At 37.6% G+C, this 27,202-nt stretch overlaps 1 protein-coding gene and 2 long non-coding RNA genes across 9 annotated transcripts; 2 read left to right on the top strand and 1 right to left on the bottom strand.

The window, feature by feature from the left end:
* The first annotated feature begins 141 nt into the window (after positions 1–141).
* Positions 142–20,179, top strand: Opa1 (Optic atrophy 1). 7 transcript variants are annotated; one of them, XM_064042466.1, is made up of 23 exons: positions 143–479; positions 1,847–2,069; positions 3,175–3,310; positions 4,356–4,496; positions 5,011–5,109; positions 5,406–5,557; positions 6,080–6,261; positions 6,831–6,941; positions 7,356–7,485; positions 8,341–8,439; positions 8,909–9,040; positions 11,162–11,307; positions 11,699–11,860; positions 12,444–12,578; positions 12,867–12,925; positions 14,061–14,153; positions 15,279–15,493; positions 15,961–16,102; positions 16,595–16,808; positions 17,220–17,301; positions 17,858–17,992; positions 18,358–18,427; positions 18,612–20,179. In XM_064042466.1, exons 1-23 carry the CDS (start codon positions 451–453, stop codon positions 18,674–18,676), a joined length of 2,952 nt encoding a protein of 983 aa, XP_063898536.1. In that variant the 5' UTR covers positions 143–450; the 3' UTR covers positions 18,677–20,179. The 7 variants fall into 7 exon arrangements, with proteins under 7 accessions (XP_063898539.1, XP_063898537.1, XP_063898536.1 ...); XM_064042469.1 differs by lacking the exon at positions 12,867–12,925 and having other exon boundaries at positions 142–479; positions 4,386–4,496; positions 5,023–5,109; positions 12,444–12,637; XM_064042467.1 differs by lacking the exon at positions 12,867–12,925 and having other exon boundaries at positions 142–479; positions 5,023–5,109; positions 12,444–12,637.
* A 1,943-nt stretch (positions 20,180–22,122) lies between these two features.
* On the top strand, positions 22,123–24,279 carry LOC135119020 (uncharacterized). Its single transcript, XR_010277916.1, has 2 exons — positions 22,123–23,226; positions 23,338–24,279. It is a non-coding gene; the product is annotated as an uncharacterized LOC135119020 (long non-coding RNA).
* On the bottom strand, positions 24,269–25,624 carry LOC126055966 (uncharacterized). The gene is made up of 3 exons (XR_010277915.1): positions 25,028–25,624; positions 24,749–24,939; positions 24,269–24,479 (listed from the first exon to the last, which is right to left on the bottom strand). It is a non-coding gene; the product is annotated as an uncharacterized LOC126055966 (long non-coding RNA).
* Between the last annotated feature and the right edge of the window lie 1,578 nt (positions 25,625–27,202).

Here is a 27,202-nt window from a genome sequence, read left to right as displayed (position 1 = left end):
AATACGATTTGAATAATGGCAGTGAAATAAATAACTTAATTGTAAAAACAGTAAACTAAGCAAATAAAACTATTTTCAAATAAATTGCGTAGCAACAATTCAAATAATACGATAAAATAACTGTCTAAAATGACTGCGCTGCGCTCTCGATCCACAAAACGCATAAACAGAACGTAGATCAAAAATGAAATCGAAAATGTCCTTTGAAATGTGTAATTTGTCAATATTCAAAATATGAAGTAATTTATAACTATTTACAAGTTGATTGTTTCATATTTACTTGGAAACCCACCATATACACCAATACATCTGTTTTGTTATTACGTGATATATTTTTTCCTAGAACCGGTGGAGGTTATGAAATGAGAACATCTTTTTAATTTATTATTTTTTCTGAAACCCTATTGAAAGGTTATGAAATACTAAACAAACTGAAGTTATTACGTAAACATGTCGAGAATTCTGCACAATCGTTTGAGGTGAGTGGTAATCTAACCTTCGTTTCTGACCTATGACTGTATTGATGTTCTTCGCCCTATATTTTTCCCTCGGAAATCCCTGTGAATGTAAAAGTTACGTGTACTTAAACTTTCTATTAGCATGTCTGCCGTTGATGGAGCCCTGCCGGGTCTAATGTATCATGTTATGAGAGTCGACCTTGACACTCTGCTGACCCAAAAGCTATGTGCCAAAACTTATTGATTGTTTATTGATTTACGCATTTGGCGTTCTCAGTGCCTATTTATTTTAAATCTGAAAAAAGCAGTACCATACTATTCCTATCAGATAAAAATTATAAGGTCCCAGGATAATAACTTTCAGTTATACAATGGCAGAATTATAAAAAAGACATATGCCCATTTTCACCAACAATCTCTTAATCTAAGTGCCACTTAGAATATGGGCTCTCCTAATTTTGACATAAATAACTATGGATAAGGGATACCTAAACTTTGGTGAAAACGAAATTCTTATTAAGTGTTCCGTAAATGCTCTTAGGGGATCCCTTAATTTAGGTATTTGTTGGTCAAAATGGGCATTATTCCATTAAAAATATTATCCCTATTTCAATACATATGGAAACTAAATATTACAGTTAACATGTCTCTGCCATTAATCAATACTGGCATGAACTCATGATAAACGCATCATACCTAAGTAAAGAAACTAAAGTCAGTAGTCATATAAGACAATATTATCAAAATAAATGTCATCTAATCCTACTGATACAACAAATTATCTGAATATGTATAGAAAAGTCATGGTTTGGCATGAATCGCTACTTTTGCATATCACATGTAGAGGACATAAAACATACATTCTTAGTGAATGTCCGTAGATGACTAAATCATGATATTGAAATTCACAAATGACAGGCTGCTATAAATAAGACTTAAAGGATGTTCATATCTATGGAATTTCATGTATTGGCCTATTATTTCTTACAAAATAAAAATAACTGCCTTTCCAGAGCAATTTATTCTCTACTTAGCCTTTGCCCGACTATGTTGGGGTCAGCCAGTCTAACCAGATGCTGAGTACCAGTATTTTACAAGAAGTAACTGCCTTCTGACCTCCTCAACCCAGCTTCCTGGGCAATGCAATATCTCTTGGCAAAACTGGTTGTCAGACTTTATGGCTTCTGACTACCTGTAACAGCAAAGATGTTCAAATGATGGCTGGGACCCACAAATGTATTGTGCTCTCCAAAACATAGATGAACTCTTCATGACAAGATAGTCACCAATGTGAGAAGGTTAAGCAAACCTTCTCCTCTGGACACTTTATACCTAAAACATCAAAATTACTCTCTTACTACACTAATTATAAAAACAATATATTCCAGATCATCATATAAAAAATCAGCACAATGGACAATCGTAGACAAGAGAGCCGTCGCATTCTCCGTGTGGACAGGTCGCAGCGTTCTCCTGCACAAACCCATAGACACCAGTCATGTGCAACGGAGGAAGTACGGCATGCTGGTTGCAAGAGCTGTGAGAGGGATGCTGAAGATTAGGTACCTGGTCCTCGGAGGAGCTCTTGGTGGGGGGATGACTTTGAATAAGGTTTGTTATAACCCTGTATTAAATTCCTAGGGTGAGTTGCACTATTTAACAATAAGAATCCATATGGTTGCAGTCCATTGGTCAAATTGGCGATTTGACAGCTGACAATGATTCGATTATTGTTAAATGGTGCAAGTTACCTTTAAAGTCATTATGTAGGCAAAAGTAAGTTTCTTTGCTACCTCTACACAAAAAATTACTCAGTTGTGGTACTACTGGAGCCTGGCAAAAACATATAGACTACTTTTATCCAGGTGTAAGAAGTAGTTCACTTTAGAGCATGAGTAATTGCTAGTTATATATGTATAGTGTAGGACACCCCTAAGCAGGTTGAATTTGTCTTTAGCTAAAAAAAATATTTCTAAACAGCATTTCTAACATCTAGATGATGTAATTTCACTGCCAGCCCATGTTGCCATGAAATAATTGTAGGATTTGCACTACAATGACTTATTGACTAACAACAGATTTCAAGTTAAATCAACAAATAGATAGGTTATTGAAATCTGTCATAAGCCAGTCGGTAGCCTAGCAGACAACACAAATAAATCAATAAGATTGTTATCTGCTAATTACACAACACCTATACAAATCAGTAATTAATATGTTTAAAGGCGGCGCCGTATACGTCTAATTATTGCAAATAAATTAGTCCCTTACACACCTTGGCAATAATCCAGTGAAACACTGGGATTGCCAGTTAATTAATATTCATTATGTGCAGTAAGAGTTAACCAGCACTTATTTATTCTAATCATGTCTTAAGATTAACTGTTGACTTGTCGATTTGGTTATTTATTGTCATCTGATCTGCATTATGTTCTCGGCAGACTTTTAGTCGTCTCGAAACACGCAAAAACCATTGTAAGGGTGTATATTATGTACCTATTTATAAGGGGTACTCTGTCTGTACTAATATAATCAAGAGGAAACGCTTTTTGTTTGTTTGTACCCCAAAAGACCGATTTTAGAAATTATTTCACTATTCTAATGCGCACTACACTCTTCCTCGGTAACATAGGCTATATTTTGACCACATACGGGCAGTAGTTCCCACGGGACGATGACGAAACGGCTGGTAAATACCCATATTTTTTTGTTCTAGAAATACGCAGAATGGAAGGACGGCCTACCCGACATGGGCTGGCTGAACGACCTGCTGCCTGACAATGACCAATGGGACCAGTTCACCACCACCCTCATTAATGCTAAGGAGAGGATCGGAGACAACCTGCAGATAGGTCAGTTGTGGCAATGTAGGCCTTGGGTTGTGGGAATAAGAGATATTTTCCTCTCAAGATGTCATATATGTGCCATATCTAATTGAAAAACAACAAATGGATCGATTATTTATTGCATTCGGTAATAAGGCGAGATTCCAACGGTGTGGAAATATAACGCACTCAAAATGTTTCTTCTGGTCTACTCGCTCTAGTAACCTGTGTCATATAGTGAGCGAAAAATTATCAAATGTCCTCGAAATTGCAACCCATTTTTGTGGTGGAATTTTGGTAGAATCTCACCACAAAAGGAAGTGTATTTTCATTGGAAACTATTTACTAGCCTATGTCTTGTATTTCTTGTACAAGTGGTTTAATTCTATCTAAATTACTTAAAAGTCTTCGCCCTCTTTTAATTTCTTTCTCTTATTCTTATGACCTAAGGACACAAACATTTCACAGGCACATATTCAGTAGTTAATAAAAAGGCTATCTCTACAAGTAACCAAAGCACACTAATTCAGATAGTTGGTCATGTAATGCATACATTTAATATTTCGCTCAGTTAGTGTGGTCTAAGTAGATAGTTGTGACTGTCGACACTATCAGAATTTAGTTTTCTGGTGTATTTAGTTAGTGGAAATTAATCTAATTTTGAAAGTCGCAAGTAACTGACTAATTCTATACCACCAGACAATATGTACATTATGTCAGTATCGTAGGGGAACAAATTGTGTATTCGTATAATCTCACTGCTTAGAACGGTGGAACCGATTTCGCTGAAGGCTGTTCGGAGGAGTACTTGGGGAAGGACTACTTTAGGAAATAGTTTTTAGCCCCATCTGTGTACGGGAAGTAGATCCGACGGTATGAAACTGCAGGCGGAAACCGATAAGTAATGCTCAAAAATGCGCGGTTTCCGCTAGGTTGATTGATGCTCTCGGTGCATATACATTCTAAAATGGGCCAGAACTATATAAAATTCCAGTTAAAATAGGCCAGCTGGGTTTACCCACTATATGTAAGTTTGTGGCCCCAACTCCTGGCAAGCTCCGTGGTACCGTAGGTGCGCCACTGACGCTGTCGCTGCACATAGATCCTCGGCTGCGGGAGGCGGGGCTGGCGCGGGCGGGCGAGCTCAAGGCCTGGCTGGCGCAGAGGTACGAGGATGCCGTGGCTGCGGCTGCTGCCAACAATGCTAGTCTTGGTGAGTACTGTGAAATGGGATGGTTGCATCGAAATATATATTTGTATATCACTACATAGTATAAAACAAAGTCGCTTTTTCTGTCTCTATGTCCCTCAGTACGCTTAAATCTTCACAACTACTTTGAATTTGAGTTCGTTTTTCCTACTGAACTGCGCAGTTTTAATCTACCAACGAGCCCTAATGTGAAATTATGTCAACAACTGCTATTTAGGCCTAAGGAGATTTAAATGAAATGGAAAATAATATATTTTGATGCAACTGTCCCTGTGTAATCATTCAATACATTTATTCATTGAACACATTTTAGCTATGACATAAACATTATTGTTTTGTTGTAGTATAGTTTCTTTCTCTGTTTTTTTTGTTTCATTTTTATTATTTTTTATTGTTTAACAAATATCCTAAAATTTTAATTTTTTTAGTAATGATCAGATATAAAAAGAAAAATTAACAACATTTTGACCTATATTTTCTACCACATGAAGAATCTATATCTTATGTATATTTGAAGTGGAAATTTCAGAGCAACCGCAGAAGATTGTGAACAACTTGCAAAGTCGGCCGATGCCGTCCGTTGCTCGGGGACCCAACGAAGACACTACTGCTTATGGTAAGTGTAGGACTTTACTATATAAAGGTCATTATTCAACTGCCAAAAATATTGAAATTTCAGTCAGGACTCCTCAGTTTGCGTGTGTTGATTATGTTAATGTTCGCTGTTTGGAGCCCTTTTTTGGAGGGAAATCATCAAATGTCAGAAATTCACCATGTTCCTTTCGGAGTCCTTTGTGTACCAGGGCCACAGGTCACTCTTTCAAACAACCCCCAGCTCTGTATGGACTTCTTAAGGCAACGAATAGACTTCAAAAAATGCTCACATATTAACACCCCACTCTTCTCTTCCAGAGAAGCGTGTCCATGCACTACAAGAAGAGGTGCTAGCGCTGCAAGCTCGCTACCAGCGCGAGCTGCAGCGCCTGGAGCAGGAGAACAGGGAACTGCGGCAGCAGAACATGCTGCTGCGTCAGGGGAGACAGCCCAGCACTAGGAAGATGAAGGTAGGCACAAGTTATTTACTTGTTTCTCTCTAGAAGAGGTGCTGGCGCTGCAAGCTCGCTACCCAATTACCTGGATGATACCAGGTCACTTACTTTTTGATAAAACTATTTGTCAGACTTTCTGCCTTCTCCTCATTACGTGCTTTCTGAAACACGGAAGAAATCATCATGATATAATAGTCACCCATTCAGGAGTCGTCTGGACCAAGCGTTGGTTAACGTTATGATCGTTCCGTACGTGTGTCTAAACCTATTATTTATTTATCGTTGCCTGACACCCATTCGTGTGCCGTCCAGCTAATTTTTTTTTCCGACGTCAAAAGTCATCGAATGACCCCTCTCGCTGTGGGTTAGCAGCGGTGAGGGAGTGTCAGACTCTTACTGACTAAAAACCGTCGTGTTCCGTCGTGGGCCTTTTAAGTACCAGGGCCGCGGTATCTCTTTCCAGCTAACCTTCACTTAACCTAATGATTATGTCACCTATTGCCAAAATTATTAATGTACTGTTCTTTTGTTCCCCAGCGTTCCCTGATCGACATGTACTCAGCCGTGCTGGACGAGCTATCAGGCTGGGACGCGGGCGACACGGACCGGCTGCCGCGCGTGGTGGTGGTGGGCGACCAGTCGGCCGGCAAGACGTCCGTGCTGGAGATGATCGCGCAGGCTCGCATCTTCCCGCGCGGCGCCGGGGAGATGTGCACCAGGTACTGTGGATGTGCTGCTGCTGCAGCTGCAGCTTTAGGTACAGGCATCATCATCATCTCCCGAGCCTAACTATGTTGGGGTCGGTTCACAGTCTAACCCGATGCGACCTGTATCCTTTTCCCAACTCATGATGATGATGATGATGGTGTCCTCCTAGCCGATTATCGGCTACGGTGGCGGTTCTCATATAAGATCAGTCAGCTGCGCAGGACATATTTTAGTGCAGGCACATTTGCTTGGAGACAGGTGCACTCACTATTCCTTCACTCTCTGCGTCCGATGTGACGGCAATCCGACACAACCGGAGAGAGATCAGGCGCAGGACCGACATTAATATGCTCTCCGATGCACGGGGTGTATCAATCCCCAACTTCTAGACTACGGGCTGCTTTGTGAAAATTTCTAAAACCCAAAAAACTATGTCGGCCCGACCGTGCGGGAGTCGGACCCGATACCTCATGCTCAGCCGACGCGCTTGCGACCACTAGATCAACAAAACTGTATACATTACAAAGTTATGTTAATTCGTAACATGATTTATTAAAACCTACTAAGTATTTATTTCCAGAGCTCCAGTGAAAGTGACGCTATCAGAAGGTCCGTACCACGTGGCACAGTTCCGCGACTCCGCGCGGGAGTTCGACCTCAACAAGGAGTCTGATCTCGCTGATTTGAGGAAGTTAGTAGTAATACACAATAGCTATAATATTTTATCCCGAAATAATAATAAGAACTGAATAAACTGCAAACTATTTGTAATCGAAAAGTCAAAATATTATGCATATACTAATAGGTAAAACTTTCTTACATCTTGCTAAGTATGCCCAAGTTGACCGGTAATATAAACGTCAATTTTCATTACAAAAATTGTACATACAAAATCATAGTAGACAGTTGTTCTAAGAAAACCTGACGTCTGTGGTCAGTGAATTTGGTCATGAATCGATTTCAGCCCTTAAAACATTACTTATTTTGTTTTTTTTTTTTATTTAGGACAGTAGGGAGGATCCTAAAAAAAAAGTTTAATTTTGTGCTCTGCATTTTAACTTAACTACCCCTATAATACTTTTTAATATAAATAACATTTCCCCAGGGAAGTTGAACTTCGTATGCGTAACAGCGTCCGCGGCGGCCGCACTGTCTCCACCGAAGTCATCTCCATGGCGGTCAAGGGGCCCGGCCTGCATCGCATGGTGTTGGTGGACCTGCCCGGAGTCATCTCTGTAAGTATACTGTGTTAAAATTACGTTTTTGTATTTTGACCTGGACCTTGAATGTAAGCAATGACAAAGTCCACGTTCTAAAATTGTCCTTGACCCTTACTAATGTCAAAAAGGAATAACTATACTGTCTTTGACTATTGCAAATTGACCTTAAACTTAACCAAGGTCAATGTACTGAAATTGACCTTGACCCTAACTAAAGTTAAAAGGGAAATAGAACTTAATTTCCAAAATGTATAGGTATAACTTTCATACTTAGTACTTAACGTATTGGTATGTGGAAATTGATGCACTTTGTAGGTAATTAAAAAGAAAACTACACTCGAGCAGTAGTTGTCAAAATAACGTTCTGTGAAAAGCCCTACTTACAAATGGTGTTCTCCAATATCAAAAAAATATCAATTTCCATCCTCATCCTCCGAGCCTTTTTCCCAATCATGTTGGGGTCGGCTTCCAGTCTAACCGGATTCAGCTGAGTACCAGTGCTTTACAAGAAGCGACTGCCTATCTGACCTCCTCAACCCAGTTACCCGGGCAACCCGATACCCCTTGGTTAGACTGGTGTCAGACTTACTGGCTTCTGACTACCCGTAACGACTGCCAAGGATGTTCAATGACAGCCGGGACCTACAGTTTAACGTGCCATCCGAAACACAGTCAATGGTGTCTAAGATATACTTAGAAAGTACATACAAACTTAGAAAAGTTGCATTGGTACTTGCCTGACCTGGGATCGAACCCGCGCCCTCATACTTGAGAGGTTGGTCCTTTACCCACTAGGCCACCACGACTTTTTTTTTTTTTTTAATTTTTTTTAAAAAATATCAATTTATAAACTATTTAATTTATTTTCAGACACAAACAGTGGACATGGCGTCGGATACTCGCGACGCTATCAAACAGATGACGAAGCAATACATGGACAACCCCAACGCTATTATACTCTGTATACAGGTATGTTTGCCATGCTTACTTAATATAGAATGCTATTTTAATGAATTATTACGACCCCATTTATCAATCATCACCTTACTTCTTTCTAATGAGGAAATATGGCGTTTTGTATATTTGTATTTTCATTCCAAAGTCAAAACTTCAAACATATTCTTCAGATAAAAGTTATCTGGCGATGGAAAAATTGACCATGTACGTAAAATTAACCATGCAATTATTACTTTTTGAACGACATGTATATTTTTTTATCTAAAACGTAGCTTCGCCTATTCTTATGTAAAAGAAGGAGACAAGTGATAATGTAAAATATTTTATCTCTTGAAAGCGGGTGAACTAGACCGTTGTATGTACTCGAGTATATTCCATGTCCCAATTCGGATGTTTGTTTTTTTGATATATTTTACATAGCCCTTTTATTTCTTCAAATCCATCTTCAGTGCCTGTCGATTTTATATTAATTTATTTCCAGGACGGTTCAGTAGACGCGGAGCGCAGCAACGTGACAGACCTTGTATCGTCGTGTGACCCGAGCGGCAAGCGAACCATCTTCGTGCTTACCAAAGTCGATCTCGCTGAGGAGAATCTCGCTAATCCTAATCGGGTGAGAAACTCAAACTTATTTATTCAAACCAGGCTGCAAAACAGCACTTTTTATCCTAACTAATATTATAAATGTGAAAGTAACTCTGTCTGTCTTTCTGTCTGCCTGTCTGTCTTTTCTTCACGCCTAAACTACTGAACCGATTTGTGTGAAATTTGGCACTGACATGGTTTGGAACTTGAGAAAGGACATTGGATAGTTTTTATTACAATAAAATATACACTCTTTTGCAAAAAAAACGGGCACCTATGCGAAATCTTAGTTTTAAGGACTTTGCGTGTATCTCAAAGGGTTTTAATGATTGTTGTATGTTTCTAGCATCAAAAGGGTTAGCCGAGCATGCGTGAGAGTGTATTCTAAATTTGAATTTTGTACAATTGCTAAGAAATTGGTTAAATCTTGTTTTGGACTAATTGCTGGCAGAAAGGTCGTCGGTGTTTTGAAAAGTTTTTGAAGTGATTTTCAGGAAAATGATAATGCAGTTTTGATAAATGATTAATGTACTTTTTAGTTAGATCAAAACATTTTTGAAAAACAATGCGTATTTGATAAAATTTTCACCTGCTCTAAATGGGCTATACTAATGATTGGTGGTAATGTTAAGAGGTTCGGTATTTTAGTGTAAAGCGTTCCATTGTTTAGATATTGTACCCACGTATTTTAAAATATCGCTTTTTCATAAATAAACACTATTTAGAAGAGTATCAGTACCTTTGGCTGCGATAAAACCAATTTAAAGTAAGCAGTGCCCATCACAACTCGTCTCCTATAGGACTTTGACATTTTTAAAAGTCTTGAAATTCTACAAAATGCAGAAAATAGCGCATAGACTGTGAGCACGAGGTCTTAAGGTCTCGTAATTACTGATTTTTAAACAACCTCGTCTATTGGGAAACTCCGTAGACCTCTGAAGATCTATGAGTCTGAGCGTTCAAATAGCGTGTTTTCATCCCACGCATATTTTATTAAATAAACTTGCCTACACCGAGATTTTCTGGCATCTACAGCACTTTCCTGCTTAAATCATAACAATAATTGGCTAGCTGCTCATTTCTTAAGAAACATACGTTTGGCCAATAATTTTGAATTCTTGACTCCCTTTCAGCTAAATCGTTGTTTAGTAACCCGATACATATGGAGTTATCGAGAGCTTCAACGAGGCAATAATTTGACTTTTTAGATAGCTTTAACCCTCCTCATCATTTTTCATGTGGTTAATTTTAACATTTATCACTAAATTTGGTATTTTTTTAATGTCAAAGTCCTATAGGAGACGAGTTGTGATGGGCACTGCTTACTTTAAATTGGTTTTATCGCAGCCAAAGGTACTGATACTCTTCTAAATAGTGTTTATTTATGAAAAAGCGATATTTTAAAATACGTGGGTACAATATCTAAACAATGGAACGCTTTACACTAAAATACCGAACCTCTTAACATTACCACCAATCATTAGTATAGCCCATTTAGAGCAGGTGAAAATTTTATCAAATACGCATTGTTTTTCAAAAATGTTTTGATCTAACTGAAAAGTACATTAATCATTTATCAAAACTGCATTATCATTTTCCTGAAAATCACTTCAAAAACTTTTCAAAACACCGACGACCTTTCTGCCAGCAATTAGTCCAAAACAAGGTTTAACCAATTTCTTAGCAATTGTACAAAATTCAAATTGAGAATACACTCTCACGCATGCTTGGCAAACTCTTTTGATGCTAGAAACATACTACATTCATTAAAACCCTTTGAAATACACGTAAAGTCCTTAAAACTAAGATTTCGCATAGGTGCCCGTTTTTTTTGCAAAAGAGTTTATATATTCCGGACATATTATAGCGTGATCTATTGGTCAAACCAAAATTCTGCCGGAAGTCACTATTCCACGCGAACGAAGTCGCGGGCAAAAGCTAGATAAACAATAAATTTTATAAATGACCTTGAAGGTCAAAATGACCTCGACTTTTGTGATGGAAACAGGTTTTAAGCTTGGTGGTTATAGCATAAAGTTAATATCAACTTATTAAAAAGCTCAGGTCACGAAAACACGTTCAGGTCACGAAAATTTTACCTTGACATTTGCAAAGTCACTTAATGTCATTTTCGAACATTTTGTTCCAGATCCGCCGCATTCTAGAAGGCAAGTTGTTCCCCATGAGAGCTCTGGGCTACTACGCCGTGGTGACTGGACGGTCGCGTAAGGACGACTCCATACAAAGCATTAGGGAATATGAAGAGAGGTTCTTTAGGTCTTCCAAGCTGTTCAAGTGAGTATTTCAAGGTCATTTATTTACAAGAACTGATGATTACGTAAAATTGAGTATTTTTGTTGCTTAATTTTATTAACACCTTACACAAAATAGAGGTAAAAGTTTGTGAGCGTGTATTTTAAAAACGTTTATTTAACTTTGCGTATGTATGTGGTGAATGTGCTGTACACGCGTTTAGTTTGGTTGACAATGCAAGATATTTTATATGACGTGATTCTAAATTCAGGATGACGGAGTAGTTATTTTAATGCGCTTATACAATAAGGGTATCAAATAAAAGGTTTTTACTTAATTTCTTAACACAACTAGCTTTACGTTACTACTATAGGTTGTTATTGGCCTACTTCACATAAAAAAATCGACTTTGACCTTGACCTTTGACTTGCAGGGACGGGCTAGTAACGCCGTCGCAGGTAACGACCCGCAACCTGTCGCTGGCGGTGGCGGACTGCTTCTGGCGCATGGTGCGGGCGTCGGTGGAGCAGCAGGCCGACGCCTTCAAGGCCATGCGCTTCAACCTCGAGACCGAGTGGAAGAACACCTTCCCCAGGTGGGTTGTACTCATAGTTCCTCAGGGACGGGCTGGTGACGACTGTGAAAATGTGCCTTATAGTTCCTTGTTAATGGTATAGTGTGTTCTAGTGTGTTCTTCATCTAATGAATAGATAAATAAATAAGTGTGACATTTTCGAGAAGATAAGCCAGCTACGAAGGGCTAATTATGGTAAAGATACTGGTAGATTCTTTATCCCCTTACTTTACGGGTGTAACATCACCATTTCCCAGGCATTTTGAAAGTATCTTATAAACCTACAGAGCAATTTTAAATGACCTTGACCTTGAACGACAGAGCAGTCAACATCAAAATTGAGAAGCACTTGGGAATCGACTGCTTGTCTCATGTATTTGAGGTGGTACTCGGTTACATCTGTTTGGACTGGAAGCCGTTCCCAACATAGATAAAAATGAAATTGTTTTCCAAAACTGCGGGCTGCATCTGGTTAGACTGGAAGACGTCTCCAATACAGATAAAAGTTAAATTGCTTTCTACAATCAATTGCATCGTGGGTTATTTTTAGTGCTGTCTTTTGTCTGAAATTAAATTACACTTCTAATTTTGAATTTCCTTCCAGGCAACGCGAACTAGACCGCGACGAACTATTCGAGCGAGCCAGAGCTGAGCTACTCGACCAATCAGCCGAACTATCGGCCGTAGCCGCCGCAGCCTGGGAACTGCGGCTGCAGCAGGCGCTGTGGCAAGCCGCGGCTGATAGAGTGTTCGGCAACATTTACCTACCCGCGGCTGCTAATGCGCAGGCTGATGTCGGTGAGTAGACCAATCGGCTGACTATCAGCCGCGGCTGATAGAGTGTTCGGCATCATCTACCTGCCCGCGGCCGCTAATGCACAGGCCGATGTCGGTGAGTAGACCAGTCGGCTGACTGTCAGCCGCGTCCGATAGTGTTCGGCAACATCTACTTACCCGCCGCGACTAATGCACAGGCTGATGTCGGTGAGTAGACCAGTAGACCAGTCGGCTGACTATCAGCCGCGGCCGATAGAGTGTTCGGCAACATCTACCTACCCGCGGCCGCTAATGCACAGGCTGATGTCGGTGAGTAGACCAGTAGACCAGTCGGCTGACTATCAGCTGCGGCCGATAGTGTTCGGCAACATCTACCTACCCGCGGCTGCTAATGCGCAGGCTGTTGTCGGTGAGTAGACCAGTAGACCAGTCGACTAGATATCAGCCGCGGCCGTAGCCGACTTTACAAGTTTTCAATACTGCTTACTCTCTAACTTGGACATACGCTTCCTCCAACGAATCGGTCGTCAGTCCGACTTGACGCATACAAATTATTTGACTAGGCCCAAAATAAAATACTTTATCATATGTATTTGGCGTTTTAATGGAAAAAAATATTCATTTTTTTAAGGAATACAAGTGTACAGCTTTTAATATGAAAAATTTGCAGTAATATTTTTCATTTTTTTATAAATTGCATAGATCGTTATTGACAGTTTATTAAAGTATTGAATTTGATTCGTTGTCAAATACGGAATTCTGTCTGACACAGATCGTCACCCCATCTTGCCGGAGAGCCTCTTACATGTTCTAAGCCGGGCCTTTGTCCAACAATGGGATGTAAAATACCCTGAGGAAGCTATTAGTAAGGTTAATTTTAACCCTTTGCCCGAATCCATGTACCATAGGCGTGACGATAGGTCTTAAAAATTATGATTATAGATTGCCAAAAAATATTGGACACGTATTTTTTATTTTAATATTAAATATTTGCTAAGATACAACGCAAAAAAGATTGAGAGTGAGGGCTCATGATGTCACGTCTATGTCAAACTTGTACGCCTAAATGTCGTAACACATCTGTAAGTGAACATCTTCGGCAGTCGTTACGGGGTATTGGGTTGCCCGGGTAACTGGGTTGAGGGGGTCAGATAGGGCAGTCGCTTCTTGTAAAATACTGGTACTCAGCAGTATCTAACCGGATGACTGAAAGCCGACCCCAACATGATTGGGAAAAAGTCTCGGAGGATGATGAGATATAGATCACAAATTGTGCATAAGTTAGAACTAAATAATCTATTGATAGAAGAATTAGTACATAGAAGTGTCGTAACAGAAAGTTCTATCTAATTGTATCTTCTTTATCTGTTTATGAGAAAAAATAAAAATACGTGTCCATTATTTTAAGGTTATAAAGGACGGTCTAATTAGTTTTTTTCATTAGTGTCCCTCCCGGTGCCGCGGCCACTAAAGTTGAATGCGGCGGACGGCACCCCGGCGCCCTCGATATGGTTGGACCCTTACGATTATGATTCTAGTGAGATTTATACTGCTATTACTATGTCATTAGTCTGTTAGTTTGTACCATGTTCGATATAAATTGGCGAGTCTGACAAAGCGCACTGTAGAACATTTTTAACATGATTAGGTTGACCCATATGTAATTTTGCAATGGAATCTACCTAAAATAACTGATTTAACCATCTTCCAAGGATCGTAGCTCCATGAAAATTGGCAGCTGTATGTAATTCTGATGACAATACAATAATATGGTACTGTTGAACTAATCTGATGATGGAGCCGTAAGATACGAACTGGAACTTCATAATTGAACATCGTATCATAGTTGTGTTTGGATTTATTAGTAAAGTCTTGTAATGAACTTTGACCGTTATTACGGGAACTTATAATAGTATGTTTTTCTAGGGTTTTAAACTATGTATTAAATGCTTTATTGTCAAAGTGTTATCGACATTTTCTCATTGAAATAAAGCTAAAAATTGATGAACACAACAATAACGTAAAAAGATCATCGAAATGAAGTTTTTTTATTCCAAACCATGAATTTCAGATTCGCCAAATTATGTCGGATTCTTACAAATCATTGTTTTAGTCATATTTGTTAAACTTTCCATTGATATCACTCACTAGTAGCATAATTATTAGACATTAGTTGTAACTATTCTCAGTTAGTTTCACTGGTATTTGATTTGTGCGTATCTTGATTTTCACAGTGAATAATATATCGTTACATCATTAAACAGTGTATAAACTCGAATCTCATCGCATATTGTATATTGCATTATACACCAATTTGTATATAAAACGTTCTTGAAAGGTTCTTTTAACCTACAGACAGACATGTGTTGCTGGGGAGTTTGTTGCGCCACTTCTTCTTCCCAGCAAAACACATAGGAAGTGGCGAAGGGTGGGCGTATCGGGGACTGACTTTTAAAATTTTTGACGTGCAAAAAGAGCTGTTATGCAGCCAAGTTTGAATATTTTAAATTTGAATCGATTTGTGATTTTATTATGAAAATTAAAGGTGCTAGTTAAGCGGGACTTCCTAACGCAATTCAAATTTTGACTTGAAAATTGACAAAGTCCCTAATGTAAAATTCCAAAATCAACAAATATAAATTATTCTATCAATATTTCGCAGACAAATTCAACACAGCAGTAGACATAAAGCTCCGCGAATGGGCGGAAGCCGAACTCCCCAACGCGTCCATCCGAGCTGGTCGCGAGGCCCTACGCGAGGAGTTCTCCGAGCTGATGGCCCGGGCTCGGGACTCGGACCCGGTGTACGAGCCCGTGAAGAAGGAGGCTGTTGAGGAGGCGTTGAGGAGGCACCAGTGGGAGGATCGGGCGCAGGATGTGAGTACAAAAAGGAAAGAAGTTCTTAGTATTGCTTCAGAACAGAAGTCTTCTTCCTAACAAAAATATTTAGGAAATGGAAAAGGGCGGGACGTTTTGTAGGCTGTCTATTTTTGTGTAGTAGAAAGGTTATTGGCATTTTTCTGGATTTTTGATGAACAGAAAGCCCTACGTCGCTTGTATCGTTCCTCGTCCCCCGCTCACCCACATGTTGTCGCGCTACTTCCTTATGAGATTTTGCCTTATGTCACCTCCGCTAGTTATTTTGTTCTCCGTGCGTCGCGTCTTATAACACAATCGCGTCTTATAATAACGACTGTCGACCTCCGGCTCACGACTTAAGAGAGCGATGCGGGCGGCGCAATAGGTACATGACGCGTTCCGTTTACATTAGGCACTCTCGTACCCGAGCTACTTATCGCTTTTAATGTTTTGAATATATTTTACTATATGTACGTCTCTTTCAGGTGCTACGAGTGCTACAACTGAACGCGCTACAGGACCGCTGCGTCTCATCACGTCAGGACTGGGACGCCGCCGTGTCGCTCATGGACCAGGCCCTCAAGCAGCGCCTCGACATCACGCACCAGGAGCTCAAGGAACTTACCGGTAACTCACCTGTACTCGATAACTGTCCTGTAGAACAGGACAGAACATTGCGCAAGTCGCTAGCTACTCAGAAACCAATTTTGGGAATCAGCGGGGGACGAATTTTGATGTGAACTGCCGACGAATTTGGCGCGAACTATACTGTCCTGTAACTGTCACTAGTCGGCTGAATATTTTAACACGATCGATAAGTCACAATTACATGCATTTTTCTCTTCTGTAGCGTTATATTTTCTACTGAGATTAAAAGTCGTGGCACACTCAAACGGCACGGCACCACGGAGATCCAAACGGATAATAACTTGTCATTTGAATTTCACCCTTAAATCGAACACATAGAACATTTTACCAACATCCTACCTAACAAAGAGCAAAAGCCGAGCCGAGCCGAGCTGCAGCTATGTGCTGTTACATATATGTGCCAAGACCCTAATGCTCTCCTCTACCTTAAATTTCATCCTCATTTACAATATATCTACCTACTTTCCACAGGACCCGGTATGAAAGAGCGCTGGCTATACTGGCAGTCACCATCAGACGAACAATCCCGACGCAGCGAAGTCAGAGCTGAACTCGAAAGACTTGGAGTAGCCAGACCAGTCCTCGCGTATGATGAGGTGGTCGCCGTCAGGGATAACCTTAGGAGGAAGGGCATTGAGGTCGATAACGACTATATCAGGGAGACTTGGAAACCTGTTTACCTTAGGTATGTATTTTTGGGTGTAGTGTAGATGTACATTTTTGCAGCTTTTTTTGAGTTCTGTTGTGGCAAATTTCGGCCCTACGAGGGTGTAAGTCATGTGCCAAAACCTTCTTCATGAATCTCTCTAGCTATTTGTGAAAATTGCATTAAAATGCTTTCAATATTTTTTTACTTTGTCGCCTACCGGCAGACACAAAATAGAACTTTATTATAATACCAGATAATTTGGATTTAAAACCTTAAAATGTATTTCAATAATTGTTTTACTAATGATGGTACACGGCAACAACTTAATTTAGCCTCCTTGCTCAAGTTTACGCTATTTTTAATCGACTTCCTGAAAAAGGAGGAGGAGTTCAAATCAAATGAATGCTAGTATTTTTTTTACTCTAATAATATACTCGTTTATTTCAGGAATTTCCTGCAGCGTGCACAAACCCGAGCTCGCGACTGTCGGAAGAGCTTCTACCTGTACAGCCAACAGAATGGAAACGGGGTCAGTAGGATATTTACTATTACATAATATTTGTATGAGAACATTAGTATTGCAGTATTAATTGTTATTGTTTATTTGGCCATTGCGTAGGACTTTGGCGTGAGTATTTTAATTGTTTTTGTTAGCTAGTTTTAGCTAAATAAGGAATTACATAGGAAAGGTACATAAAAGGGGGATGTAGTAGGAGTACATATGGGAGTTTATATGGATGTGTGAGTAAAAATATAAATATATAGGGTACTTCCCTATATTATATAATGTATTCAAATCGGACCAGTAGTTCTTGAGATTAGCGCGTTCAAACAAACTCTTCAGCTTTATAATATTAGTATAGATAAGGAAGTATGCAAGGGAAAATAGGGGAGAAAATGAGGCAGTTTAGAGCGAGGAAGTCATAAGAGATTACATAGGGAAGTACATAAAAAGAACAAATAAGTGTAATTTCACAAGTAAATTAGGGTTATAGATCTGCCACTGTTTTCCAACTCTATCAAGCCGACAATTTCGCTAACAAAAAATAACCCAACACTAATATAACTTTCCCTAACAATTACAGAAAGAATGCTGTGAAGTAGTAATGTTCTGGCGAGTGCAGCAAACGTTACGTACCACCGCCAACGCGCTGCGGCAACAGATCGGCAACCGCGAGGCTGCCCGCCTAGACCGAGAGCTCAGGGAGGTTCTAGACGAGGTAACTATTCATATTATGTTTTTTTTTTTAATTTAGGGGTTGATTTAGCCCCGCTACTCACCAGCCAGGTCTGCAATTTCGTGTTGGGGTATAAAAGGACTGGCAAAGGACAAGTTTTCACCTGGCCTCAAATACCTATCCAAAATTTGCTGTCAGGTCTCCTACTATATGTGCTGTTTAACGTGGTTTTCTTCTCAATCCCATGTTCTATATAGTGGATAGAACATAGTCCTTGTTCGGCTCAGAAAGTGTAGCTTCCTTACAGCGATATGATCTTTAAAATAAAGTAAATAAAAGTTTTAAACAGTTAAGCTAGTGAACTTTTTATTAAATTTTATATTAACCCAAATATATGTTATTCTCAGATGGCAGCCGACCCGGAACTGAAGAAGAAACTGTTATCCGGTAGAAGGGTAGAGCTAGCAGAAGAACTAAGTAAGTTTACATATCTTATATTACAAATTCACACTATTAAAATATATTTTTTTTTCAGTGCGTTTTATATTTCTTGTACAAGAAATCGCATCGGTTTTTAACATTTTTTGAGAAATCTCGTCATAAAGATAACACTGACTTTATTCAATATTTTTTCCAAAACTTAAATGTATTTTTTCCACAGAGCGAGTGAGACAAGTCCAGGAGAAACTAGAGGAATTCATAGAGGCGCTTAACAAAGAGAAATAGTGGATAATTGTACATTGTAGTTATGCGATATGTATGTACTCTATACTTAGTGGATCCATCGCCAATGCACTTGTCACTAACATACAATTTATGTGAAAAAACTACATTTATTTATCATATACTAGCTAATTACTGCGGTTTCACCGCGTGTCCCGTGGGAACAACTGCTCGTACCGGGGTAAAATATAGCCTATGTTACTCGAGAAGAGTGTAGCTTTCCAACAGTGAAAGGATGTTTCAAATCGGTTGTCAAAGGATGAGCAAAATGAAAAAAGTATTTTTGATTGTATCTGGCGTATTCGTAAGAAAAATAGATGTTTATTTATGGAATATAGAAACAATTGTTTTGGTTATTTTCGTACAATATCTATATGAACAAATGCGCAACGAGTCAAATGGGTAACTTGAAGATTACAAAGTTATTTGGAACGAATTGTAAAAGTTATTTCAAAGATTAATTGGTACATCATTCATGGTATGAATTTTGGACTGATGTTTGAACTTATAATAAAGCATTTCTGCTAGTAATTTGTTTATGTAGAGTATATGTTGATATCAATGTAACAATAATAACGAAAAATTCACTACATCATGTATAAACTATGAACTACATATGTGTAATTTCATATAACGCATTTTACGTAAACCAATGAAGAAAAGAGTATGATTGATTTAGTTTGTATCTTGTATGATTATTTATAATGTGACAAACCAGTGTAAATGATATTATATACTTTTAGGTAGATAGATTCTAATTAATTTTGGGAGTAAAAAGTACCTTTCATTTTCGAGTTCTTCCTGTGAAGGTAGCACTAGACTTTAGTTAGAAATTGTTAACGAAATGAGGAAGAGTTTTTTTTTCATGTTTTGCCCAACTGCGGAAAATGAAATGGCAAGTTTTGGCTGGTGTATATGTAAATTTAGACTAAGAAATATATTCAAACGATTAAAAAATCTAATGATAACAGAAATAATATTTTTGAGGCCTATGACCAACTGTGGAACTTATAACTAATGTATATCTCAATAAATAACTTATAACTGTTATATAACTGGTCATAGTTTATTAAGTCGGAATATAATGTTACCAAATATCTAGTTGATGTTATATTTTTGTCGTGTATTCATCAGAGTTTTCATGTAATTTAATTTCAAGCTATTTACTCATATATCACTTTTACTGTATTTATGGATTCACATAATTTTCACTTAATTCTTATTACATTACTCAGATAAAATAAATCTTATGTACTACCTAGCTAGACCTTTTTTAAGCAATTATGATTTTGTAAATGATGTATGAAAAGTTACATTTAACAAATGTATAGTTTCGAATTCTTATATAAATAACTATTTGAAAGGGCATACATACTTATGATGAATGAAGTGAAAAACTGTTCCCTTTGTTAACAAATGCATTGGCGATAGTCCCTATGTTGTATTATTTTGTTATTAATTTAACTGCTTGATCTAAGTTGTCTTTTAATAAAACGTTAAGAAAATTACACTTGTTTTATTTGTTTTACTGTTTATTATCAATTGGTATGTAGTAGCAATTTAATCGCTTCGTTGCGACGCACGTTACGCAAATAGTGAACAAGTATTTTATGACAAGGGTGTAGTTATATACTCCCCTTATGTATTTCCTTATGTACTCCCCTTATATACTTCCTTGTGTACTCCCCTTATATACTTGCTTGTGTACTCCCCTTATGTACTTGCTTGTGCACTCCCCTTATATACTCCTATAATGATATCAATTATCTTTACTTATTTATATACCTCCTTATGTGCTTCCTTACATACTCCACTTATGTACTTCTTTATTTACCTCATGTGCTTCCTTATATACTCCCCTTATGTACTTCCTTATATACTCCCCTTATGTACTTCCTTATATACTCCCCTGATATACATCCTTATGTACTTCCTTATATACTCCCCTGATATACATCCTTATGTACTTCCTTATATACTCCCCTTATGTACTTCCTTATATACTCCCCTGATATACATCCTTATGTACTTCCTTATATATCTCCTTATGTACCTACTTCCTTATAGACCTTATCTGCTTCACTTATGTACTCCCCTTGTGAACTTCACCTTTTGTATTTACCATGTCTCTGCAAATAAAGATTTTCATTTTCATTCCATTTTCAATGTAATCCCTTATCTTTTCTAATTATAATATTCATGGACAAAACTAGATAAGAGACAATATAAATTGAAAACAATAAATGCATTATACCTATACCATCATTGTGCGGAACCATCTATACACGAGTGCCACTCGTACTTGACCGGTTTGAATATTTTAGACCAGTGATTCCCAAAGTGGTCCAGGTGGACCCCCAGGGGTCCACGGGAGACTTGCTGGGGGTCTACGTAGGCGTGAACAAAAAATGGGGGTCCATAAGATGTTAATGGGGGTGCACGAAAATTGATCTGCTTTTGATAGTAAAGAGCAAAAATGTAAGCATAGTTTTTATAAGGGCCTACCTACATTGTTTTAAGTACCTATCTAAGCAGATAATATTTTAATAAGGCAAGCGACTGTTACTTGTCCAAACTTGCGTATTCGACATTACGTACATTCGTGTACCTACAGACTTGCAAAGCGCTATCCGCCCGACAATGCTTAATGCTTGTTCAGACATGAACTTGATCACCACTATAAATACTTGATGCCAAAGGCAAACGCATTCATTTGTTTCCGGAATTTCGAAAAAAAGGCGGAATTTGGAAAAAAAGTTGTGAGAAAATTTATATCTGTGTTTGCTAGTGCCGGAGAAAAGTAAGTAACCTACCTTTTTTTTGTTTTAGTAAGTATTTTGTTTACGTGTACTAGTCGGTTGATCACAACGGCCTGTAACCGTTGTGATAGGTAACTTATAGCAACTTACAGATATTTTAATTGTCCTCTTTCGATTTGAAGACAAACACAGCACGTTTTATTCAATTGTTTTTTCACGAGAGAAGCACTGCCTCTCTAAAAAGGCCGAATAAGCAATATTGCGGAGCAATTAATTTTGTAATTTTTCTTGCAAATAACTACTAATTTTATGAAACAGTAATTTCATAATCATTTTAAATTGATTTTGAAGTAACTATTTTATCAAAACTATTCTTTTTCGGAAAGAGCGAGCGGTGCGCGGACGACGGGAAAAGGGCGGGGCTTGAACTTCGATGCCAGTTTGTCACGTTTTAACAATGAAGCCGCAGACAAAAAATTACGCAAATACACATTTGCGGTTATTGCGGGGGATTTGCGGTTATTGCTCACAAAAGTAAAGCCAAACATTGATCGTTTGCTGACTGGAGTGTCAGCTTTTTCAGATACATCCTTCCCATTAATTAAAATTATGACCTGAACCTATATTACCTTAATATTTTTGTCTTGTATTTCATATTCATATTATTATTTATTTGCATTTCACAATGTATAAAATAGGTGTAACAATATGGCTTAGAGCTAGGTACAATTGTGGACCCTGTAGGGCACAGCAAAATAAAATTAAAATTAAACTTACAACTAACATAATAATTAATAAATCTATAGAGAGAAAAAAAATATATTTAAAAATCCAACAATTGACCTTATTATTAAACATAAAAAAAAAATTGTGTAGGAACAAGCATAAGACTAGACAACTAAACTATAAAACTATAGGCTATAAACAATTAAGTAACAGGTATTCACTAAAAATACTAAACAACAAAATACTGCAAGATCGGAAAGTGTGATGTGTTATGTACTGTGTTGTGTGTAGACAATATTGTTATCGTTCATGTATTCGTTTATTGAGTAGTAGGCTTTGTTAGTAAGGATGTTTTTGAGTGCGCGTATGAATTTATTTTGGCTTGTTTCATTTTTTAAAGATTCTGGTAATTTATTGTATATTTTGATAGACATTACATAAGGGCTATTGGTGTGAAGTGTCATGTGTGAAGAGGGAAGCATTAACATGTTTTTGTGTCTGACTGGACGATCGTTGTGTTTATTTCCGCGGGTTATGAAAAAGTTTATATTATTTCTTACAAATTTACATATTTCCAGGATATAAATAGATGGTAGTGTTAATATTCGATACTTAATATAAATAGGTTTACAACTGTCGGTTTGCTCTATATTTTCTATTATTCGGATTAATTTCTTTTGGAGGATGAAAAGGGTATTGGCGTCGGTACTGTTTCCCCACATAATAATGCCGTAGCTGAGCCATGAGTATGCGTAGGCGTAGTATGTGGTGATAGCAGGGGTGCGATTCACTAAGGCAAAACATCTTTACAACCAAGACATCATCGTTGTAACATCAGATGTAAAGTCGGCGGTATTCATTAGTTACAATTGCGCGATCGTGGCGCCTCAACGATGTTGACGGCGTGACATAGAACTAACATTTGGTGCCAAATGTATGAAAATCGGTATTCAGCAACACGAAACATCCTCGCCTGCAACGACAACCTCGCCTTCGCCCTCGATTTTATCTGTCAAACCGAAAAGCTTGTAAATTGTGGATGTTTTCTTGGATGAAGGCGATTAAAATGTAAGTAAAGCAAGTTATTTAATAAATTGCAATGGGAAAATATGTTTTTATGATGTTTTGTTTATCGCACTTTAATTCCTGAAACGTTTAAGCCTATTTTTAATGTTTTAGATGGCAGTTCGTCTTTCCTGTATGATTTTTTGTTGGAAGAAACTAAACATCAAGATAATTAAATAAATAAAAAGTCAGGCCTCCGTGATACGTAATATGGATTTACTAACTACTGATAGAAACTATATTATGGTTGACTGAAGAACAGATTAGACAGTTGAAAGAAGATTTCTCCTTTCCTAACAAAGGCGAATCGTTAAGGAGGAATTAGCAACCACACCAATATATTACACTTAAACAATACAATATAAATCATCATACAGTACAGTGGATAGGTGCCTAAAACTTACTGTCCATCAACCTTTTGTATGTAGGTACCTACTGTCCATTTTTTGGTTAGTGGGATTTATGTACCAAATAATGCTATGTGACATTGCAAGAACAATGGTCTCACGGGCATCTGCCTCAAGGACTCAACAATATACAGTAGATGCCATCAACCATCCAGATATTATTGATAAGTACAAGGTAAGAAGCAACTGTGACCCGGTTAACAAGCAAGCCGGACTCTAGCAGTGACTTGGACAGTGGACGTCATGCTAGAAGTTATTTAAAAAACAATAATATGTGTGACACCTACTAACAATACATATGTATTTTACCTGTTACTGTTACAGCCTTTTTTATTAACATCCCACTGCTGGACACAGGCCTCCTCTCACATGGAGAAGGTGAGCACCACGCTTGCTCAATGCGGGTTGGTGATTTCAGACTATATAGTCCAGGTTTCCTCAAGATGTTCCCTTCACCTTTTTATCAGCCAGTGGCGTCCAAGATATACTTAGAAAGTACATAAAAACTTAGAAAAGTTGCATTATTTTACCTGTGTATGTTAAATAGTATTTTAACATTACACAATAGTGTGCAGGTATCGAAGTAATTTTTATAAAAATACTTAACTTTTCTGTAATCATTAATTAATCAAACAATATTTTAATTCAACATGTCTTTTTATTATTTTGTATTTTATACCTAATGAATATGGATTTATTTATCTAAATTCAGATTCCAAAACATTCTCCTCGCATAATGGAATGTATTTTTAACTCAATTACACCGAGTTCTGGCAAATTCTTCATGTTGCCTCGCAGCTGCAATTGAACTGGACTTCCTCTGAACTGCTCCTTTTTGTCCTTCCAATACTGCAACACGAGCAAAAATTATATGGTAATATATAAAATAAATAAAACAACTATTTGCTTGGTGTGGTTTCACTTTCAGTTGCAATTTCAAATGCCTTTATGATTGAATTTGAAGGATAGAGTAAAGTCATTGTATATGCCTGCTGTCAACACTAATTTAGAACCTAATACATAAAAAAACACAATGTAAAAGAGTACCTACTATACTTACCATGATTCAATGCAACAGTAAACACACACAGGTTCATAAATGATTATTGATTACTAACCTTACACCACTGCTCCAATATTTTCATACACCACTACGTCACTGTTTGGGGCTGTTGTTTTCGGATCGTGCCTGATGACTGCTCGCATTTGCAGTACGATCATGGGCCCATCATAATCAAACATGGTTTGTTTTCCAAAAAGCTTACTAGCTCTTCCAGCTGACTCAACGAAGGCAGTGCGTTGCGAGACACTAAAAGATAAATATTTTAGTTAATAGACGTAGTTCACAAAGACTGTATTGTATATTAAAATGTAAATGTTACGTACTGTGTACTTACTTTCGATAGTTTTGGAACCAAACTAAAACACAGGACAAGTAGAATGCCGTTGGTTAGGGGAACAACTTTTTAAAGTACACTTAACCGCTTAAAGCCATTTGGAGCTTTGAAATCTCGTATTTAGACAAATAAAGATATAATCCAGTTAAGAGCAAAATGTTTGTTTTGGTTTTGAAAAGTTTTGAAATGACACAGACTATATATTATACTACATAACCTAGATTATAACAAATGTCAAAGATTTGAGTCATTATTTTCTATGTCGAAAATGATATGATTAATTAAATATTCGTTGCTTATCGAATAGAATGTGTTTCATACATACATATTATGTATTTACATTGATTTAAAATGTCGAAATAACACCAAAAAACGTTAGTCGAGATTTTCTCGATTATACTTTAAATTGCTTTAGAAGAAATTTGGCAACACTGTAAACATCCTACCCGTCATCGTTGTTCGGCAGATCGTCGACGAGCTTTTGAGCTAAGCGAATACGGTTTTCATCAACGTTGTTTTTAAAAGCGATGTCTACGATGCGACATCTGTGAACTCGTCGTTGTTAGCATCGATGATGTGTTTGTTACAGAATCGCATAGCAGTTTGTTTGTCGGTTGTTTTTTTAACTTCTCGTAGTGCGTAGCAGAATTTTGAGATTTTTGAGTGTATATGTTTGATGTGTGGCTTCCAGGAAATGTGTGTATCTATAATGAGACCTAATAAGGAGAAATTGTTAACAACCTCTATATCAGTGCCGTTAGCTGTAAGGTTGATTGTAATCGGAGCTTTTTGACGTGGATGGAAAGTCATTATCTTTGTTTTTTTGTAATTTATTTCCAGGTTGTGCTCGGTTAACCACTTTGTTGTTTTATCTAATATTATTTTAAATTGTTCATTGATATCGTTGACGTTCTGGCTAGTGGTAAGTAAGGATATGTCATCTGCGAATAGCACACATGGTTCATCTATGATTTTTGGTAAGTCGTTGATATAGATAATGAATAGGAGGCATCCTATGACACTGCCTTGTGGTATTGATGCATTAATGATCTTTTTGTCGGATCTGACATGTGTAATTTGTTTCCGGTCATGGTCAAAGAAATCTATTTCGACATATTGCTCTCTGTCTTTCAAGTATGATTCAAACCAGTTGTGCGTTATTCCGCGAATCCCTATACCGTGTAATTTTTCCAGAAGTATTTTAAATTGCACTTTGTCATATGCTTTGGTCATGTCTAAGAGTATTCCTGCTGCGTACTTTTTGTCATTGAGGGCATTTATTATTTCCTGCATATATTTATAGACTGCCAGGGATGTGGATCGTTGTCTACGAAATCCATGTTGAGCTTCGTCAAAAACTTTAAATTTTTCACAGAAATTATAAACGCGGTCACACATGGCTTTTTCATATATTTTAGATGACGTGGGAAGAAGAGCTATTGGTCTGTAGTTGCCAGGATCGGTTTTAGTATTTTTCTTATGTACTGGTTTGATAATACTTTTTTTTAATTGGTTTGGAAAAATGCCTTCGTCAAAGGACTGGTTTATACAGACGCAGTAAGGTACCGCGAGTTCCTCAGCACATTGCCTAATTAATGAGGGGGGTAACTCGTCTATACCGTGGCTTTTTTTGTTCTTTAGAGATTTTATAATTTGTTTCTCGGATATCTAACGGACGAAGGAAGAGGGTATTTTCTATACGGTTAAGGACAGGTACACCTTGGGCTTCACTGCTACTAGGACACGAGGATGCTTCACCTATTTTTGCAAAGAAGTTATTGAAGTGGTTAACTATTTCTTTAGGGTTTTCTATTAAAGTGTTATTTATTTCTAATTTTATATTATTTTTATTCGAACAAGTCTTTTTATTAGTCCGTTCGTTCACTATACTCCACATGGCTTTAACTTTATTTTGTGAAGTTTTTATTTTATTGATATATTGTAATTTTTTGGATTGAGTCACTACTTGCTTCAATAGTTTTTCGTACTTTTTATAGTAGTTTTTTAATACGTCGCTATTTGACTTTAAACATAATATTTTCAGTAACCTTTTATTTGTGCACGAATGCTTAATGCCTTTTGTTAACCAGTATTTTTTATAAAATGTTCTTAATTTTATTTTTATTTTAGGTATGTGTTGGTTAAGAGTGTCAATCAATATTTCGGAGAAGGCGT

This window comes from Helicoverpa armigera, chromosome 28 (assembly GCF_030705265.1).
Source record: "Helicoverpa armigera isolate CAAS_96S chromosome 28, ASM3070526v1, whole genome shotgun sequence".
NCBI lineage: Eukaryota > Metazoa > Arthropoda > Insecta > Lepidoptera > Noctuidae > Helicoverpa > Helicoverpa armigera.
The sequence above is the reverse complement of the archived record's forward strand: the minus strand, read 5'-3'. Positions and strand labels throughout refer to the sequence as shown.

Bases quoted from the DNA above. Each gene is read 5' to 3' on its own strand.
- Opa1 (XM_064042466.1), top strand. From the start codon at position 451: ATGTCGAGAATTCTGCACAATCGTTTGAG. The intron at 6,942-7,355 runs GTTAGTAGTAAT...ACATTTCCCCAG, and splicing joins GATCTCGCTGATTTGAGGAA to GGAAGTTGAACTTCGTATGC. The intron at 9,041-11,161 runs GTGAGAAACTCA...ATTTTGTTCCAG, and splicing joins ATCTCGCTAATCCTAATCGG to ATCCGCCGCATTCTAGAAGG.